General features: G+C 35.3%; 1 protein-coding gene across 5 annotated transcripts in view; it reads right to left on the bottom strand.

Moving 5' to 3' along the window:
• Positions 1-566: 566 nt before the first annotated feature.
• Positions 567-12,777, bottom strand: part of LOC139762879 (uncharacterized) — a 112,130-nt gene continuing 99,919 nt past the window's right edge. For all 5 annotated transcript variants that reach the window (XM_071688110.1, XM_071688114.1, XM_071688112.1 and 2 more), the window contains one exon: positions 567-11,496. In XM_071688110.1, the coding sequence (XP_071544211.1) occupies positions 11,334-11,496 (163 nt within the window). In that variant the 3' untranslated portion in view covers positions 567-11,333. The remainder of the gene's footprint in view (positions 11,497-12,777) is intronic.

A 12,777-nucleotide genomic window follows, 5' to 3' on the forward strand; every position in this document is an offset into this window, starting at 1 on the left:
GTCTCATAGGGCTGGCTATGGCAAAAGTCTCTCCATAACTAATGAACTCCAGTACTGATTTTTACTGCCTCACCGTTCAAAAGGCCATTGGCTGAGGTGCAACTCTACCATAGTCGTTCTAGAGACTTCTACTCAATATTCCTACCAGCTATTTCTACCAATTTCCTACTGTTCCTACTTACTACTTCTACCTAATGATCCTACTTACCATTTCTATTTACAGCTCCTACCATTTTGCCAGAACACAGGGCAAGTGCACAGTGCTCACCATGGGTAAAGTAAAGTTATGAAGAATGAGTTGTGCGAGTTGAAACTTTGTCAAGTGTAATGTGGGACAAGGAGAGACTTTGGACAGAATGTTAGCAGTTCAAATGTGGCTTACTACACTGCCATCACTAAAGCTTCCCTGGTGGGTAGTACCAGTAATATATACTAACCCCCTTAAATCAAAATAATATAACGTAAAATCAATGAGCTTTGCATATGTAAAACAAAATTTTCAAAACCGTATATGAGGCCTGCTTATAATTCAAATCCAAGTCGGGAAGGTGATTTAATCATACACAGGTTTTAAGATTATTTATTGCATAACGACAACAATATCTTCTTTCTAAATAAGCTTGGCACAACCACAAGCAGTGGTAAATGAGCCGCAAAGCTCAACCACGTACATCATCTCTGAAGGTAAACCCCGTACAATATATTTTCTTTAGATGAGTGATGCTGAGGCTATGGGTCCGCATGTGGGATTAAACAGGTTAAGGACATTAAGTGATCAGCCATTTACACCATTCTTGATTTGTTATAAGCATCAAATTTAAGCCCAAAGCTAGTTCGTATAAACATAAATTTACTTTGCTCAAGATGTAGCAGCTAAGATTCTATCATTCATCAACAATATGTTAATGATAAGCAACAGTCAACAGGATCTATTACACCTAAATAGATAATTCGCTGCCTATTGACTTTTAAGAAGTTAATACCCTAACTATAAGGCTTATCAACTTAACAAAAAAAGGTTTTTGAGTCTGAAACTCCACTATGAGCCTTGACAGAACAAGAGAATTGTGCTTTTGAGCCATGTTTCTAATGGACAAATTATTATAGAGAAAATGTCATAAAACAAAGTATAGTGGCTCCACCAATGCTATATAAACCAAATGTCACTTTACAGCATAAGCAAATCAATGACCTATTGCCAAAGTTCTCCAAATGTGCGATGGTACATCCTCAGCTTATTCAGGTTCAGGAAAGTTTCTTGAACTTAAAACTTATCTTGTGAAGCTGACAGTGAGCCAATGGTACTAGTCCTTAGCACCAACTCTGGATTTTGTCTCTATATTTGGTGGAAACCATATGCACATCTTCTAACTGATGCCAAGATCTCTTGCGAATAATGAAAGCTGTTGTCTCTACATATCAACAAATTATGTGGTTCCTCTGGCTGGCATGGCTCTATTTAATTTTTAACCCATTGTGCTAAATCTGTTATTGATGCCAAACTAACAATTACAACCTAGATTACTGTACTTGTTTGGTCTGATCATAAAATGAACCACACAAGTAACATTTTCCATTTAAAGAAAAATCTTCATTTTCAATTACAAATTATAATGGTCACATTCATGCCACAAGGAGAGCACAGTCTGGTACTGTTCTATATTTTCATTCTATCATACCTATTATGCCAAAGACACTGATGCTCTATCTCTATTTGGCAGAAAGGAGAAGGGACACTGGCTGAGAAGATTGATAGAGAAGAGGACTGCAGTGACATGTTGAAAAAAGGGTTGTGAAAGTACAAGAAAATTCAGTTTTGCTCAATAGTAGCTATAATAGAGAGAGGATGTGCGAGTGTGTAGGGAGAACAGCCTCAAGACTTGCATCAGTCGTGGTGTAGCATCTCCAACAATTGAAAAATGTCTGCGCTGCAACTGTAGTTTCTCTACTGCTTTCATAATACTAATCGTAATATCTCGAGCACCATATGCTCACTTGACAATATTAGCATAAACGACTGCTTCCTTCATATCTACTTGCATAATTCAGACATATGACCACTTTAGGGTCCTCTTAGGTTGATAGATATTCTAATTTCCTGTTACCCAATTTTCCCAAACTATTTCCTTTGCTCCAACAAGCCATTCCTCTGGAGCATACCCACACTTGGGAAAACATATCCCACTCAGCTCATGCACAATAGACCATTCCATATATTCTGCTATTGACTGACCATCAGCCATGGGAATCTTTAGCAATATGGTGGAGCTTTGTTTATGCTCATGCCTGTTACATAAGTTTTGCCAGTGACTGATAGTTACTGTATCCAGTTTAAAAGACTTTTCTAAAAGAAGTTATATTCTATGGAAACCTGAAAGGTCAAGAGTGCTGTAGTGCCACACTTGCTTTCAGTATCACGTATATACTTACCAGGACTTTTTAATGAATGAACTTGTTTCCCGAATCCAAGCGTTGTAGCTCTACGAAAATACCCGAACTTTGAATGAGTTGCAAAAATTATACTTTGTCATGCACTATTCATTATACTGAACTTCAAAAGCAACCTACCTCTCTCTTTTTCCTACACATGGATATTTTCTTTTTTCTTTTAAACTATTCGCATTAAATATTTAACTGCACAAATTTTTATAGAATGGTTAGTTGCCATGTGATGGTATTGTTCTTTTTAGCAGTTTGCTATATATAATATTTTTCTAAGTTTCAACTTCTACACTTTTCTTCTGTGATGAGAATTTTCATATTCCTTAAAATGCTTAATTTGTTTCTTACTTTGACCTGTTATTACATACTGCTCTGCTGTATTTACTGACTATATAACTGTTAATCCTTATGCTTTTCATCTTGCACTAATCACTTATTGCCAGTTAATATGCATAAGTCTTAAAAAAAATTCAGCTGCTGTAGTTGGATATGCAGCATGAAGATGTGATCATCAATTAGGCTGTTCTGAATGATCCTGCATCTGCCAAACTGCTTTGAACATATGGGAAGGAGGAAAATAAACTGTTAACACACTTTTAACATTAATCGTTGCTGCTGGTGTCCTCCTAAAGTATTAACAATGTTGACCTGTTCTACGGTTAATAAAGTAAAAGTGATGTAGGTACAACATAATGTGAGGATATACCAACACCAATACAACACAAAATCGGAGACTATTACAAGTTCTGGCCAAACAGCCTTATGATGCTGTTCAAAAGCTTTAACATGTATATGAATACAATAGAAAATGATGAAATGACATACACATACATGGAAAATTCAAACTCTCCTCTAAATACACTTGAGTAAAAACCAACAGCAACGTAAAACAAGTTTTAGTCGTGGCCAGGTTAACATCACAAAGAAAACAGCAACATAATTTGAAAGGGCATACACTAGTAGTAGTAGTCTCATTTTCCTTTTATGCTTTGTTACATTATTGATTAACAATTGCATGTTGTCTAGGTTTGCATAAATTACAGTTTCAAAAAAATAAAAAATAAACCTACACATATTTGTCCTGTACTTTTCCTATTTCATAAGTACTTGCAATTTACAACATGTTGTAACATTCAAAATATTCTTTTTTATGCATTATTCATATTTACCAAAAAGTTTGTACATGTATACTCTAAAACATAAAGATATACATTAAAATGTGACAAATGATCATAAAGATTCAAGCAACAGAATACACACTTAGGACAGCAACACCAACCTGCCTGTTAATCTCGTTGATAATTGAGAATTAGACACAAATAAAAATAAATATAACATAAACAATTTTAACCCACTATCACCTATCAAATACATAATAATAGTCACTAATGTGTTATGGAGGAAATGTCTTATATACAGTTTAGATCTAATAACAGAAGGACCTGTCCAAGTTTTGCCTTGTTAACATTATGATAAAGTGGCATCTTGAAAATTCATATGAATTAAACATCAACTCTACACCCCAAGAACAGGATTCAGTGCTATGATTCCAACCTTTACTACCAAGATTTGGGGGGGGGGACAAAAAAAAGGATACATATGTTTAATAATATTATAAAAAATACTTTCCTATCCGAGAACATATATTCAAACATTAGCTAATGATAAGTGGAATGTTTGTGGAATGCAAAATCATAAAGATCTAGACTTAGTAATTACACGGTATGAGAACCTTTGAGGACAAATTCCGTAGTAATCATATTATTTCATGCTGCACCATTAATCTTGAAGTAATGTAACCTGCAAGAGTTCTGAGGCAGGATATCCATGCCAAAGCAAAAGTTGGAGTAAAAATTACACAGTTCAAACAGCCATTCACTACTGTGCTTGGTACTGCCTCACACAAGAGGGGTTAGTTTACCACATGAAAAAACCAATTCTGAGTATTAACAGTAACTAATGCCTGCCACCCTAGTTTTGGCCCTGGATCAAATCTCCATATCATGCTGCTGATAATCTCCACAACACACTGTCCTCATTAGGCTGCTAATAATAGCAAGGCATAAAATATCTAAAGCTTTGGCATTACACTAGGATACACTTGAACCTTAAATTTATCAATTTTGAAAACGATAAGCAGTGTGTTCTCAAATATAATTGACATGATACTGGTCCACTGATTACTTTTAGATTTTTGGAATACGGTTTTTGAAATGTTCTTTACTATCATCACAAATATCAGCACATTTAATCTTACTAAATTCCAGAATATCCAGGGTGACAAGAAAGTTAATGGTAGTTTTATAGACATGCGTGAATGTACTGTAATACTATAATTGGATATTTCTGCGTAATCATGAAATGGGTTTCTCTAAATCTTGACAGGATGTAATCAAATTTTTCTTTAAAAGTGTATAACAGGAATGATTTCACTTTCACCGTCATGATTCACTAGACTCTTCTATTATGTGTAGGGCTTGCAACCTAAATGTTGGTGATCCTATGTTAAAGTTAACTAGACTTTACGAATCTTGTATCACAAATATAGCTGCCTGCGTAATGCAACTTATTACACTTCAAAACTTTCAACCACAAATTCAGTTTTACTGTTTTCCTTTCTTACCTTAATCACTTGAAATGAATCTACTGAAAGAACAGATCCTTGCTACAATTTACATTTTTTCTAAGTTTTACTCATCCAGCTTGTACCCAAAATATCAAAAATATGCAATGTCTTAAATTTATATAATTTCTATGATATGAACCCTTGGAATAATTACTTCTTAACCTACATATTCCATATCTTTGGCAAAAATATACTTAAGGCCTTGTCTGTCAAAATATTACACATTACCGATAAAATATACAAAGTAATAAGGTTGGTTAGTCGCTTACATAAGATTACATACACGATAATATTCAGGAGTCATGTAGTTGCAGGCACAAGGCATCACAGGAAGTTAATTTCATATAATCCCATACAACTAAATTTAAGTTATTGTTTGTACATAGAGTAAGTTTACATTAGCTTTTAACAATCCCATACATCCCACCATTTAAAAAATATTTGATCACTTAAAAGTGACCAACTAGAATAAAGCATTAATCTTCTGTGGTTCCTCTCTTTTCACGTTATTTCTGACTATTTCAGTGAAGAGAAAAGTTCTTGCTTGTCTGCTGTAATTAATACGTAGAAATAAATATAATAGCACCTATACAGCAGCAGTAGTTGCAATCTTAAATACTGAAACAGGAACCCCACACTATAATACTTTATTCCTGATGCTAAAAAAAAACTGCATCATGGCCTCCTTATACAGCTTAAATTTCAACATCTATCTATAAGACTTTGAAATACTAATTACAATTCATATACCCAGGACAGTAATCTAATCTGCTTCCTACTCAGTTCTCCTACAAACCAGCAATGATTGTGGTTACTCAAGGATTCTACGCTCTCCTTAATGTTACTCAAAAGTGGAATTTGAGTAGCATTTTTCTCTTACTTTCAATATCTTTTACAACACATGTAAAGGTCAACAGCTTTTTCACTCAACACAAATTTTGAGAGGAGCCCTGTAAATAACCTGCAGCTTTCTCGCACAATGATTTTACAAAAATACATTTAAAACAAAGATTCAAGTACTTGCATCACTTTTGGAATGAGAAATCTGATCATTTAGATTTACCTGCCATGTTGGAATGAAAGACTTCCAAAACCTGACAGAAAAACTGTAGGACAACATGCCAAGCTCAAAATACCTTCTTGAGAATTTGTTTTGGACTACTTATCATGTAACGAGCCTAATTTCACCGCAAACAAAACCAAGAATTTGAGTTTCTGTTGAAAATCATGTAAACATTAGTTTCATTCTTACAGAAGTCCCCCTCTGATTGTTTTATGCTTCTAAGCAGAATATTTCTCGGACCAAATAAGAATGAAGCACTTCGAAAGCGAACAAATCATTTCACTCGATCACACTAGGTACAGACTGAGGATGTGGAGGCTCCATGTACCAGATCAAATCCATTAAATTGAGACCAGACTGATGAAAATAGATAAACTGATAGCTATACAGGTGGATGACAACATGAAAATCAATACCCTGCTGATTAAGAGTTAGCGTCAGAGCAACTCTGCCTTGAAGCGTGATCCACATCAAACACTTCACTGACATTGCAAGGTTGTTTTACGTTCCTTAAAGGATTGTCCATTACAATGCAACCAACTACAACAGCCAATGCCAAAAGAAGAATGTTAAGGGTACCAGCTCGTCACTTAACAATTACCCCGATATTCTTAGCTAAGGTACTCCATCAGTCAATATACAGATTGCCAGTCCAGCAGCATTAGGAGTCTGCATGTATCCAATCCTGAACTTCTGACTCCAGAAGTTTTACTAACTACAACCAATATTCTGTCCACCTATGCAGTGGAAAGCATCAAGATTAAGCTGGCAAAGAGTGAAAGCAACATCAGCTCATGGCTGACACAGTGCTCAATCTAAATCTGGCACCCTATTTGCCACAAGAAGCTACTTTGTATTCTTATCAACTCAACCAAAACACGCAACACTTTATGACCTATGATGCCAACTGGTGGATGTGACCTGCTTCCTGGGTAATGCAGGAGCCTTGTAAAAATAGAAGGGACTCCTGCAACAAGTCGATCAGTCAGTCAACCATCAAAATGCAAATCATTTGTTGGAGGAATATTTGCATCTTTACCTCCTGATGGTGAAATTTATTTCATAACTTTACTGAAACTTAAATACTAATCAACAATAAACATCCACCTGTTGCATATTCAACTGAAAGAAGATAACCACAAAATACAGGTTTACGTTATGAGCCAGATGTGTTATCTTCTGTTCCTCACTAATGACTATTTTTGACATCCTGCTCCCTTGGTGAAAATTATTCCTTTATATATCAAAAATAAAGAATTATCCGAGAAAAGTCTAGACATGAAGAGAATATTCCATATACAAATACTGAAACTAACAGTTTAAAGACAATATACCATATTATAACTAACACAATATAACAATCATAATTTAACAATGAATGATGAAAATCAAACCATAAAGGGCAAATTTAGCAAGGAAAGGTCTGGAAACTGTCGTATACATAAAAAAAAAATCAGGCTTAATGTCAGCATTTCACTTGAAAGCACATTTCCCTCACCTATAAATCTGAGATCAGGAGGTCCTTACACAGATGAGGAATCCCATATAAATAGAAAAGTTGCATATGATAAAAACATTTCAGAAAAAGGATTCTCAAAATAATCAGGGGTTTTGGGAAGTAAAGAAAACATAAGCAAATACAACATGAGTAAATTACATGGAAGGTATCTAAATATTCAATGTCGTATTGCTATACATACATATCTTTAAGTTAGAAGCTCCAGTCATGGACAAAATTCCACATCAAGGCCAGGTCTTAACTGAAATATGGAGACATTAATAAAAGTGAAAGAGTAAACTATGTTAATATATTTTTATGAATTCTGAAGGAAGTGAAAAAATGTCATAAAAATTGAAAGGGTAGAGAGTTCCAAAGCTTCAAGTCGGAGGGAAAGAAATAGTCATCAAAAACTTTATATACTATATATGGAAAAGAAATTTTAGCATTTAACTGTCGTGACTTTTTTGCCATCGTAAGCAAGAAAGAGCCACTTAAAATCTTGTAAGTGGTAAGTATTTGGCTTCACTATCGATATTCATACAGTTATGGGCAAGACTGTTCAGACTCACAATTGATCTAACAAGCGTGAATCAGAGGTGCAACCATCTCTTGGTAGTGAAATTCCATAAAAAAGGACTTCTGTCTATATAGCCTGTGCAGGCCTCGCCTGATGTGCATTGATAATAATTAATGATATAATACACGTTCCTACTGAAACTGGGCTTTTCGTATGATATGCAGTCCAAATGAATGTCTCCAGAAGGCATGTAACATGTACCTTCAGCTCATATGTTAGATGAAAAAAATACTGAAAATTGGGTATAATAAACAACTTCATGCAATATAAAATAGCAGTAAAGTCATACTGCTCAATGTTTCATTTACAATATTGCTAAATACATCTGTGTTTAGCAGAATGCAAATTGCATTCTCTATTGCCAGGACAGCTGCAGTACTACTTCACGACTGCATGGCAACTGTGCCCAAAATTTTTGTGAATTAATTGCAGTTCTTCATAAAAACTTTAAAGACTTTTCAAAAGCCATTCTTTTCCTTTTAACAGTACACAGATAAAGACCTCTCACAACATTATAACAGTAAAATATTGTAAGATGGAATAACCTGCAATAATTCTGTTTTAATCTAACACTAATGCAACCCATGACCAGATATTTCAGTGACATCTCTACCCTAAAATGAAACGTTAAAATAACTGTTGAAATATCTTCGTCTTTTACATGAAAATTTTGCAACCACACTGTACAAAAAGTACATTAGTTATGGTATTACATTTGCATATGCAAAGCAGTGGAAATTATATTTTGTAATGACTACTGTATCATGGGGTCATGATACAGTTTCCATAAGAAACTCGTAACAACTGTCACTCTTTAAGACTTATTCTAAACCACACATCCTATAATGAAACCAGTTATCTGTTTCAGACACTATTAAACAGAGGAGAGAAATGGTGAACAGATATAAAAGAAAAATTATTAAGATATGCTTTTAAATGAATCAAAATCCTCCACAAAAGATGAAGCAATGAAAATATCACGGAATCCTACTACTACGTTTAAACATGTAGGAGCAAAATATACTTGAGACATGGAAATGCAAAAGCAATCATTTTGTAATGTCATATTTATGATCAAAATTCCAAAGGATGTGCCTTAGAAGTCAACTTCATATAAAAACTCTAATAACTGGTAGGTCTGGTAAACTTCGAATACACAAAAATTTGAGATTTAACAATGAAGCACAAATTACACTCTATCTGGTGCCACAGATGAATATAATTACATAAAATTATCTTGCACATTTAAGCTAAGGTCTATTTGGTGACTCCAAAAAGTATCTGAAATATGAGTGAGAGAGGGAGAGAGCATTAGAAGTGGTAATCATTCACTTTCCTGGGCCAACTTTTTTCATGGATTTATTGACTTTAAAGAATAAACACTCTTGCAATATGCAATATTGATAATTTGGATGCATTTAAAAACTGTCCAACATAAGTCACATTTGGAGACGTTTTTAGCCTGTTTTGTTTACTAATGTTTCTGGACTCTAAATCTACGTCTAATTGCAGCAATCTTTTGTAGTAATTCATGGGTTTTTAAAAGTTTATTGGTTATTTTGCAGTTACAGCTTTGGTAGTTTCATTAGCTTTTTAAGCATTTTGTTAATGCACAAAGGACATTGGGATTATAGAAATCTAAAGGTTTTTTAAATGTTTGTTGATTTAAGTTACTAATTGGGTTTGTTCATTAGCTTTAGTATTCTAATGCAAAATGGATGTAAAATAATTACTAAGAAGGAAATTTGGTTGGTTTCTGTATGTGTTTTACAGATGAGGTGCATTTTTCCCAGGTACACTGTCTGATAGTGGAACTGGGTAAACATTTAGCAGTTTCTGTAGGTAGTATGCATAACACCTTTGTTTTATCATGAGAAAAAGTGGCCCAGAGATAACAAAACAATTATCATATTATATCTTATCAAAAGTTATCCCATGACACCTTTCAAAAAGGGGCTTCATGTTACTCTTAAACCATTTACTTGGTGATCCTGCAACTCCAAGACTGTGCTAAACTCAGTAGCAGGGACAGGATGGACTCTTAATGCAAGATGTTTTCTGCTGAGACTGTGCTCTGTTTCCTCAACTGACAATGATAATGCCTCGCTTAAGTGAAATTTCACTTGCAGTGTAACATCAAGCAGGAGAAGTATGGTGATACACCATATTCCTTTCTATTTTCTTTCACACCTTTTTGCTGTCTCCCAGGAAAAGGTCTCATCCACCCTTCTTTGTCCTAATTCTACCTAGGGCCCATGCCTTTTATCCTTACAATACTGTTGGGAAAACTATACCATCAAAAACATCTTTTTCCAAATACTCCTCAATGCACTTTGGATCTTAGCCATCCCATCCACCCATGGCTTACTCGAGCTTGAATACCATATTCACTCCCATGTATCAAAAATATTTCACTTTCTCTATGTTCTCCCCATTCAAACTCACAATCCATCCTACCTATCTTTCAATATTACTAAACCTAATAACCTAACTTTTATTCACATCAACTCAAGCTTTCCCCTTTTACAAACTTCTTTAACTTGGAAACTGGCTTCTGCAGTTTTTTGCTTGAATCTAAAGCTTGAATCTAGAGCAGTGACATCAGCAAATGGCAACCAAAACTAACTCATCTCCCAGGCCCACCCACCACCAACCGACAGCAGACCCACTTCTCTCTCGAGAGAGTCTCGCATCCACCTCCCAGCAAACAAAAAAGAGTACAATCTTGTTGAGGAACTCTTCACTCTAAAGGAGTCCCTCATTTCTCTGCAATGGAATGTAGCATAGCCTAGAAGCTGCAAGAGTCCATCCAATAAAAGGGGTTCTTAGGATAAGAAATTAAAAAAAAAGAAATACAGGCGAAGTCCTTCAATTAAATCTAAAGATAAAAGAATAATTAAAATTTATCATCAAAATTCACTTTTAGTTTCTAAAATTCAAAATATAGGCAAACAGAAGCATATTTCAAACACTTTAAACCTTAGCCATGATACAGGAATAAAAGACCACAGAATAAAAGCAGAAAAATTTAGAAAATTCCTAATATGAAGGACAAAGCTGCTAAATTCTCCAATTCATGTATCGTGTTATACTTTTGTAATCTACGCTCATAATGTTTTTCTATTCAAATCATTAGATTAGAGAGCGAGGCCGAACTCTGTCGGGATCGTCCTGGGGATGCGGGAGCTGAAGATTTCCTTGAGCGGCCAGGGGATGATGGTGCTGATGAGCGTGGTGGAGGAGTCACAGACGACCTGCTCATTGTGGGCGTTCGAGACCTCTTCACTCTAAGAAGCAAAAAAATCAGCACATCAAACAGAAGTACATGAATGCACAAATATCATTTATTTATATCTTATTTTTTTTATCATACTTTGTCGCTGTCTCCCACATTAGCGAGGTGTCGCAAGTAAACAGACGAAAGAATGGCCCAACCCACCCACATACACATGTATATACATACATGTCCACACACAGCACATATACATACCTATACACCTTAATGTATACATATATATACACACACAGACATATACATATATACACATGTACATAATTCATAGTCTGCCCTTATTCATTCCTGTCGCCATCCCGCTACACATGAAATGACAACCCCCTTCCCCTGCATGTGCACGAGGTATGGATAGGAAAAGACAACAAAGGCCACATTCGTTCACACTCAGTCTCTAGCTGTCATGTATAATGCACCGAAACCACAGCTCCCTTTCCACATCCAGGCCCTACAAAACTTTCCATGGTTTACCCCAGACGCTTCACATGCCCTGGTTCAATCCACTGACAGCCCGTCGACCCCGGTATACCACATCATTCCAATTCACTCCATTCCTTGCACGCCTTTCATCCTCCCACATGTTCAGGCCCCGATCACTCAAAATCTTTTTCACTCCATCTTCCCACCTCCAATTTGGTCTCCCACTTCTCCTCGTTCCCTTCACCTCTGACACATGTATACTCTTTGTCAATATTATTATTATCATTACTGTTATTATTATACTTAATTGCTGTCTCCCACATCAGCGAGGTAGTGCAAAGAAATAGACAAGGAATGGCCGAACCCACCCACATACATACACGTACATACATAAATGCCTATACATGCATATATACATACTTATACATTTCAACATATACATACACAGACATATACATATATACACATGTAAGTATTCATACTTGCTGCCTTCATCCATTCCCGTCACTACCCCACCACACATGAAATACCATAAGTTTTTAAGTCAGTAAAGCAGTGTATAATGCTTTGTAAACATTGGGCTAACAAAGGAGACCAATTACAATTTGTGAGCTTGTGATGTGTCCATGCCCAAGACCCCTATACTGCTGCCAAAAATTTAATGAAAGAATTAAAATCCATTATCAATTCATTCATAATGCATCATTAATACAACACGACAGTAAAAATTCAATGGCAGCTTCAGCTTTACAAGAATCTACAAAATCAAACAGCCTTTGACCTTGTTTACAGGCTGTATACATCTGAAAATCACTTTTGATTTCCAGAAATATCAATATCGGTTTACAAAGGGTCT

Source organism: Panulirus ornatus, chromosome 45 (assembly GCF_036320965.1).
Source record: "Panulirus ornatus isolate Po-2019 chromosome 45, ASM3632096v1, whole genome shotgun sequence".
NCBI classification, from domain to species: Eukaryota; Metazoa; Arthropoda; class Malacostraca; order Decapoda; family Palinuridae; genus Panulirus; species Panulirus ornatus.